Genomic DNA, 9,418 nt, shown 5'->3' with positions numbered 1-9,418 from the left:
TATAATAATTCAAATTACCCATAATAATAATAAGCATACAGACTATCATTTCATGGTGTTTATAGAATGTTTCCATACATATCATTTATCTCCAAATCAACTGTTATGAAATAAGCAAAAGATACTCTGAGGTCCAAATCATCCAACTTCCAGTCCCATATACTCAGAATGTCAGTCATTGACTATGTGCCACTTTTTCACCTCTATGGTCATGGAAGGGGTGGGTATACAGCCAGCCAAAATAAGTTGTTTGCATCTCATACTTGGTATTAGAAACAAATCAATCTCAAAATGATGCTTGCCTCCAAATGAATGCTGAGCCTACTGATGCCAGGGACTCACAAATACAAAGCAGACTGGTCCAGTTATAAGGCCAGTGTGCAAGTTAAAGCTTCAACTCTCTTCATGGTTGACAAGAAGGGGCCTCCAGTCAGAAACGCTCCATTGGATCAGTCTTAACATGAACCATCTCAACATGCAATATTTCTTAGCAAGAACATTTTTTTTTCAGCAGCATTTGGGAGTTCTCTCTCAGGGTCTACCTCCTTTTGATAAGGCATGGTTTGTGCTCAAGAAAACTAAGTCTTCACATAACAGAGAATCTTTTTGGCATTTGAATGGAAAAATCTTCTCTTCCTCATTCCAAAGTCTCCTTCCTGCCAAATTCAGTTCTAGAACCAAAGTCAACACTGACAGGAACAGTAAATGACCCTTTATGAGCAGCTCCAAAGAAGAGTACAGTAAACAGTCGTGAGATGGAATCAAACCACAGCCAAGACGAAAACTAAAGAAAGCATCACTTGGTTATGGGAAGGGGTGCTTTCCTCACTGAGACCTTTGTTCTGGGGTAGTTGGGACAAACTATAGACTCTGTTGTGAGTGAAAGACACTGGGTTAATGGTAAGGGTATGGTTGACCAAGTCAGAAGTCTAAAAGGGCCAAATCAGGAGGGCGGTTCCTTTGAAACAAAGTCAAAAGGTAGGCAGGCCATGAGTTTTCGAGGTAGCTGATGGCTGGCAATAGCAGCATCCTGTTGTCCTAGAAATGGAAAGCAATCTTCAGGATGCCTCTACTCCAAGCTTCATTTGGCAATGTAGAAAGTTAGTGTTATAGAGGAAAAGACGATAGTTCATGGTGTCTCAGCATTTTAGAAGCAGAGCCGGGGCTGGCATCTGGGATCTCTGACTTGGAGTCAGGTATCGTTTTCTCATTCCTAACACTTCTGGACTGTGAACTTCTCCGTCTAACAGATAGCAAGGGTAACAAGGCCCCACAGTGTGAATTTCCATCAGTTCTGTCCACTGTAAACAATGAAGCCATACTCAAAAGTTCCAAGTTGCTGCTGTGGGCTTTGCCACAAACTCATAGAAAAGATGCCAGCATCTCTTAATAGACACCCATAATGCCACCAGCCCTACCTAAGACTCTTTAGGTGTTCTATCCTAGCTGACAGGAAAGGAAAATCTCAGATGAGATAGATCTGGTCCAGGTCCTGGGGAAAATCATCTTTGACTTCCCTCCAGGGTTTGTGCGGAGACCATAGTCCACTGACAGATCTCTATTCTGTTGTCTCCAGTGGCAAATGAATGAAGACTGACCTAAACGGAACATTGACACTGAACACAGAAAAAACGAAAACAGAGCTCAGTGTGCCTACACCTAAACACGAGAAAGGAAGTGTACAAGTGCCCATCACAAAGGAAGGCAAAGAAAGGATAGTGAAGTTTGAACACAGCTATGATAGATAGATGTGACCAGGCAAGAGATGTGGCGAAGACAGGCACATATTTTGACAGTATCTGTAAGAAGACACCTCAAAGAAGGTTTATTTAGAAACTGAAAATCAAACACAGTGAATGCTTACAAGACAGACTGGAAACAGCAAGGGGACTAGGCCATAGACTTCCAGAGACCATCAAACAAGAGGGCAGACTCCAGGAAGAGGAAACGTTGAAAAACGAACAAGGAAGCCCTTCTCTCCCCTGACTCCCTCAAACACCACCTGCTGCAATCCTGGCGGAAAAGTCCAGGGCGCGTTGCTGCATGCTGATGGGACGCCTTGGAGAACAGAGGGCCAGGAACAGCCGCACACACACACACACACAGGTGGCAGCTTAGGCCTGGCCTCTTTCCGAGCCACAGCTGTCTTCTAGGTCACTGTCCCAGGGGCCTAAGTATCACTGGACTGAGCAGCCACCAAAGGAGAAGTTGCTGTCAGGTGGCACCGATTCTCCCACTGGCCACCACCTTCCACTGCATCCCTGGAGGGGAGAAGATTGCAAAGGCTCAAGCACTGGACTGTGTCAAGGGACTGTGAACAAGCACAACATGCAGGTGCCCTTCACGGGCCATGCACATGGCTTCTAACTTAGCCTCTAAGCTGAGAGTCCCCAGTAACACACCAGCCAATAATTATTTCTGAACAGCTTTACTTATTTAGAAGGAGTTCATTAATGTTTGGCCCAAATTTTACCCTCCCCAAATCTCTTCCCAGCGGGACTACTCTACATTCCAGGCCCACCCAAACTCCCTAATCTTCCCTGATGGGATATCTCAAGTTTTTTTCTTCCCCCAGCCAATAGATTATTGTATGTTACATCTTCCATGTCATACCACGTAATGAGCACTGTCCTATGAAAAAATAAATATTGTGATGATCTCTCTCAAAGTAAGGCACTTGAAAAGAGCCCAGCTCTTCATACACAGCAAACGTGACATAGGCTGTGCCCTTTACTTAAGTGGAGACACTCAATCAATCTCTTTCCTAGCATTGCTAATGTGCTATTGACTAATAATGAGTTTGTTATCAATATAAAAACTCATATATTTCCTGCTCTTATCCCTTTAATTTCTTTCTCTTCCCTTATTATTCTAGCTAGTGCTTCAAGTGCTGTGTTGAAAAGAGGTGGGGACAGCAGAAGCCCTCTCTTGTTTTTGTCTTCAATCGGTTAGCTCTGAGTATTTTGCCCATTAGACTCACGTTGGCTATGTGTTTGTCATATACATATTTTATTATGTTGAGGTATATTTTCTCCAGTTTAACCCTCTCTAGGACTTTTATCATGGAGACATGTTAGGTTTTTGTCAAAGTTCTTTTCTGCATCTAAGGAGATGATTGAGTGATTTTTTTGTCTTTAAGTCCATGTATAGGGGCTGGAGAGATGGCTCAGTGGTTAAGAGCATTGCCTGCTCTTCCAAAGGTCCTGAGTTCAATTCCCGGCAACCACATGGTGGCTCACAACCATCTGTAATGAAGTCTGGTGCCCTCTACTGGCCTGCTGCCATACACGCAGACAGAATATTGTATACATAATAAATAAATTAAAAAGCCTATGTATAGGATTGCATTTATTGATTTATGTATGGTGAATCATAGCTGCATCTCTAGGATGAATCCACCTTGATTGTGGTGAAAGGTTTTTTGAAATGTGCCACCATTTGGTTTGCAAATATTTTTATTGAGAGCTTTTGCATCCATATTCATCAGGAATATTGGCTTATATATTTTGGAATTATAGCAATAACTGAAAACATTTGGAAGTATTTCCTTTGTTTCTATTTTTTTAATTTGAAAGCTATTATTTGTAGTTCTTTATTGAAAGTCTGGCAGAATTCTGCCTTGAATATGTCAGGACCTGCTTTTTTTAAGGTGAACGTTTGCATTACTGATTTTTAATCTCCTTATTTGTTATGATACTGTTTAAATTGTTGTGGATTTCTTGATTTAACTTCTGTGGTGGGTAAATATAGACATGAACCCATTTCTTTTATGTTTTCTAACTTAATGGAGTGCAGGCTTCCAAAGTATTACCTTATAATGTCCTACATTTCTTTGGCATCTAGTGTAATGTCTGTCTCTATTTCTGCTAATTTGGGTCATGTCATCTCTTCCTTCTTTTGGTTAATTGTCAATTTGGCTTATCTTTTCCGAGAACCAGGTCTTAGATTTGTTAATTCCTCATATTGGTCTGTTTGCTTCTATTATATTCATTTCTGTTCTGTTTTTAATTTTTCTTCCCATTTAGGGTATTTGGATTTGGTTTATTCTTATTTTTCCAGATTCTTGAATTGCATTAGTTCTCTTTCTGCCTTTATAATGAGGGCATTCAGGGCTTATATGGCCTTTTTCGGGCTGCTTTTCATGTGTCTCACGTGTTTTGCTGTGCTTTGATTTCACTTTCAATTGTTCCCAAGAATTTTTAAATGTCCATCTCAATTTTTCTTTGTCCCCTTCATAATTCAGTTGTGTGTTATTTAATCTCCACACGTTTATGCAATTTCTAGAGATTTTTTTCTTTGAATTTCAGCTTTATTGCATTGTGGTCATACAGGCTACATAGTGTTATTTCAGTTTTTCTATATTTGTTGAGATTTGTTTCATGTTTCAATTAATTTGTATGTTTCTCTGTTAATTTTTGTCCATTTGCTCTAGAAAAAATGGATTATAGAAATCACCCATCATTACTGTGTTGTGGTTAATTTTTACCTTGACAGTAGAATGCTTTTTATGAAAGTGAGTGTGCCAGAGTTTGCTGTGTATATGTGTAATATTTTAATGCTTTTTGGTTTATATAGATTGTCTCTTCTGATTAATTTTATATTATCAGATTGTAATACATTATTGTGAATTTGAGTCAAAACAGAAAATTTGTCTCAGTTAAACTTTATCTTATGGGCTTAGTAACCATTTTGCTGCTTGAGTGCATGCTATACAAATTTCAGTGTTTCAAATGATTTTGGATACCTACCTACTGAGCCATGTTTCAAATGTTTTCTAAGAGCATAGATGACCTGTAGTGGTCACTACTTAGATATATCAGTTCTGCCTTTTTGGTTTTCAGTCAAGGGAAAAACACTCATCAGAGCAGAACAAAGTATATTAGCTCACCATGCTACAAACACATAAGGCTCAACGTGCTTAAGTATGGGCTCATCCTATCCGGCTTTGCCTGATGATCTGTTAAATGTCTCATCAAGCAACTCTTCTGTCCTATGAGAAGATGATGTCATCTTGCATGAGTTACTTTTAGTCATTTGTATAACGAACGTCATAGAATTCCAGTAAAGCCTATTTTAAGGCACAAGTTTGCAATTTCTAGGGTCTGGCTTTAGTTTTTTTTTTGTTTTAGAACTGGGGTACTGCTTACTGATGTCTAAGCTTCCCTATTTCACCTGTGCTGCAGAAGAGCCATTTGAAGCTAGCCCTCTGGTCAATGAGAGGTTGTATACTTTGCTCAGAGACAGTCGGGCTTTTCAGTAATTCTAGACAGCAATTTGTCCCCAAATGTTTGCGTCTTTTCAGTGAGAGTTTACTCTTATTGTAGCAGAATACACAATATTTGTTCCCTAAATAGTGAGATAAAAGTGTTTCTGGGATTTCCACTTTCTCTGAACATACTTTGGATTTAGATTTGTTTTTGGTTTTATGTTCTTTCTTCTAAAATCTTTAAATGCCATTAACTAGATAACTCAACATGTACCCTCACATCATCACACTATCCGATATCTTCATTTATCACATATGTTGAGGTAGCTATGAAGAGTTAGAGAAAGGTTTGAGTAGAAGGGAGAAGAGAAAGAAGGAAGGACTGTTAATATGCCATTGCTTAAGTCTTCATAATGGCCTAGCCTCTGACTCCATGGAAGACGCAACCGTCTCCTCTCAGCAATAGCAAAGGCAGTACAGGACTTTAGAATAAAAGGGTGATGTGGTGATGTCATTGGCCTGGAATAGCCTCAGCATATGTTATTATACCAGTAAAATTAACAGTTAATACTTTATTGTGATTGGCCTGAAAGTTTTGATTCAAGATAAAAGTTTATGAGAGATTCTACTACACTAGAAGAGACCAGCCTTCGGTGCAAAAGGCAACATTGAATGTGCATGGCTTTACCATCCCAAGAGCCCCTTTGCTACCAGCTCACTGTTCTACCCCAGCAGGAGCAGCAGGAGAGTGCAATAATAAGAACAATAAGCAGAAGACAGGGAGTTCTAGCATGGTGTTAGTCTACAGGAGTGTGTATCCAACTGCACAGTTCTATTCCTGCACCTCGTCCCCTCCCCCCCATTTGTTAAGTGAGTGGGAGGAGAATAATCCATAAGATCCTTTGTCGTTCTGACATTCTGATTCCGTGAGTAGCAGGGAAGGTGGGTGACAGACACAGGCCTTTTGATTGGGTGGCAGTTGTGTGTGGGACTGTTCTGCAAAGCTGTGGGTAATTGATTCAAATTTGGCTTTTAATATCCTATTGTTAGTATCTGATACTTCATATTCCACGTAGAAAGAAGAGGTTTTGCTGGAAACACAGAGAGGGCAATTTCTGCATTTGTGTCAAAGAATGGAAAAGCCCTCAGTTTCTGAGCTGTGAACTCACACTTGAAAGCTGTTAAGTTGAAGTAGGGTTCAAAATATAGTGGGACCATAACTGACTCTCTTCAACCACAGATTTGATTTAAAAAAAAAAACCACTGACCAAGCTATGCAAAATCCTTGACACAAAACATTATTAAAAATGAGTTTTTCTACAATAATCTAGCAGCTAAGTTTAAAAATGCAAGGTTTTGCTTTATAAATTTTGTGAAATACTTTAAAAATTGATGGCACTTTTCTCCACATTTAATCTTCAGCCCAAATTTATGAGGACCGAATGAAGAGAATGCCATTCTCATTTGATAGGAAGAGGGACATGTAATGTAGATATGGATTGATTGATTAATTATTGATTGATTGACGGTGTGGCGGTTAGATGAAACATTCCCTAAAGGCTCACGTGTTTGAATGCTTGCTCTCCAGTTGGTGGCTGTTTGTGGAGGATGACAGGGTGCACAGTTGTTGAGGAAGTACATCACTGGACACAGCTTTGAGATTTCAAAAGGCTCAACGCCATTTCAAGTCACCTCGCTATACTTCCCCTCTGTAGACCAGGATGTGAGCTCTCAGCTGCTGCTCCAGCGCCATGCCTGCCTGCCTGTTGTCGTGTTCCCTGCCTTGGTGGTGACGGAGCCTTATCCCGGTAGAGGACGATTTGAATAAAATGGCTCCCACAAAGTAATAAGTTTGAATAACAGTTTTCCAGTTGGCGGCTGTTCGGAGAGGATTAGAAGATGTGTTCTTGATGGAGAAGTTTGCCACTGGGGGTGGACTTTGAGGTTACAAAAGACACCATTCTTAATTAGCTCTTTCAGCTGCTTTTGAATCAAGAAGTGAACTTTCTTTCAGCTCTTGTTCCAGACCATGCCTGCTGCCTGCTTTCTGCTGTGATGGTGAAGGAATCTTTCTATCCCTTTCTGGATCCAGAAACCCTTCCTTCTAGAGCTTGTCTTGGTCATGGTGTTTCATTACAGGAACATAAAATTAACTAACAGAGGTAGCTAACAGTGGCTCCCAAGCCATAAATTGAGACTTCTTCCCAATTCTGCCTCTCAAGCTCCTCCCCAGGATAGAGTTCTCTCTATTGGGAAACACGGGGTCGTTTTTGGGAGGAAAAATTTTTGCGGTGAAGTTTGAAGTCAACAGTTAATCAACAGACTAATAGTACACATGTCTTGTAAAAGAGGAGGAGGAGAGTAAAGGAGAAACGCAACGCCAGTTCAGCCATCTGTCCCAGAGGCCTCCAGACTATCTGTATGATGACTGCACATCATGTACCTGCCATAAATAGAGTCCAAGCTTTCACGCAAGTCCTCCTTCAGTAGATGGCAGAGTTTAGGTGAGAAGAAATTCGCACTTAGAAAATTATTTGTAACTAATGTCTATGTACACAGATGTATGAAAGTCTTTGGACAAGTGAGTACCAAACTTTTCCATTAATACCCGAGAGCCAACTTAGAAATAGTCTTGTGGTAGTAAAGAGGAAACACAGGAGTGTCACAGTGACCTGAGCTGAAGGTATGAGGTGACCAGTGGTGCTGTCAAACTGAGCAAAATGGAAGCAATGACGTGAGATACAACATATCCCTCAATAACAAGATGAAAAGGGGCATTTGATCATTTTTATGACAAGGATGATGGAAAGGTCTTGTAACCAAGTCGTGCAAAGGGGAAAGCAAAACATTGTAAGGAAATGTACAAAAGCACTAATAATGAAAATCCACCTAATTTCCCATTGTCTCCCTCTATGTGACCCTCCCCCTCAAAGGGTCCCTTTCTATTTTCCTGGCTTCTCTGTATATGTCAGCTATATGTTCAAATCTAAAAATTCGGAGCTTAGATTTACAAATAAGAAAGAATATGGAGCATCTGAATTTCAGGGTCTGGGTTACCTTACTCGGTAACCCAGTTCCATCCATTTACATTCAAATTTCATGATTCCATTTCTCTTTATGGCTGAACAGAATTTCATTGTGCATATTGTGCCACATTTAGATTGTTTCCATTTCCTAGCTGTTCTGAGTAGAGAGTCAATGGACATGGCGAAGCAAGTATCTCTACAGGATGACATTGGTTCCTTTGGGAGTACAGCAAGGAGTGGTATTACAAGGTGATAAGGGAGATCCACATGTAGCTTTTTGAGAATTCTCCATAATGATTTCCACAGTGGCTGTGCCAGTGTGTGAACCCACAAAGCAGTAAACAAGGGCTCTCTCCTTTTCCTGCAGGCTCATCAGCATTTGTTGTCAATTTATGTTTTTAAAAGTTTGATCTTGCTAAAGGGGTAATAGGAACAATGGGGAACTTCAGCTGGGGAGTTTGGCATAAGCAAAGTATTAGGAAAGTGGGAAGAAGCAGAAATAAATAGCATTAAATATGCTTGAAAAAAGTATAGAAAAACATTCTTTTATAAACTTACATATATAGTGTGTGTGTGCGTGCGTGCACAAGTGTGTGTGTGTGCTTGAGTAAATGGGATGATAATGCTCCTCTCAAGAATCACACACCATCTCACAAAAAACATGCCTAGTGCCAGGCATGGGAACACGGTGTCTGGTTGGGACAGAGCAATGCACCTGAAGGGCAGATGCCTTCAGATCTTAGGTCAGAGCTCTCTCTACTGCAGCTACAGTAGATTTTGGGTTGCTTCCAGAAAGGACTCTAGAGATCTGTTTGTATGGCTCTGAATACCTACCCTTTTGGTCTCTGAACAAAATATATTCCAAGGGGCTCTGTAGTACTCCACCAAGCGCAGACCTATATCAGGGCTCTGAAATGACAAGCATGAGACCACGTCAAGCATGGTTGGTTTTGACTTCAGTGTGTCTTTCCCTTCTCACTGTGAAAAGGTGGCTGAAAAAAAATCCAGTTCTGCAAGATTTTTTTAAAACCATTTTCCACCAAGATTTATAGATAGCAAAGGAATAAGAAATCTGCATCTTTGGGCATGTCAGATATGCCTGTGTGTGTTGGTTTTGTTTTGTTTTGCTGAACCATTTCAAATAGAAGAAAATCTAAATGTATCAAGAAGAACATACCTTTAAAGA

At 40.3% G+C, this 9,418-nt stretch overlaps 1 protein-coding gene across 1 annotated transcript in view; it reads right to left on the bottom strand.

The window, feature by feature from the left end:
• Positions 1–2,170: 2,170 nt before the first annotated feature.
• Htr4 (5-hydroxytryptamine receptor 4) overlaps positions 2,171–9,418 on the bottom strand; it is a 52,353-nt gene continuing 45,105 nt past the window's right edge. The window contains exon 6 of the mRNA XM_042055170.1: positions 2,171–2,261. Coding sequence (XP_041911104.1) covers positions 2,171–2,261 — 91 coding nt within the window. The remainder of the gene's footprint in view (positions 2,262–9,418) is intronic.

Source organism: Arvicola amphibius, chromosome 5 (genome assembly GCF_903992535.2).
Source record: "Arvicola amphibius chromosome 5, mArvAmp1.2, whole genome shotgun sequence".
NCBI classification, from domain to species: Eukaryota; Metazoa; Chordata; class Mammalia; order Rodentia; family Cricetidae; genus Arvicola; species Arvicola amphibius.
Note: the sequence above shows the minus strand (reverse complement) of the source record. Positions and strands in the feature narration are given on the sequence as shown.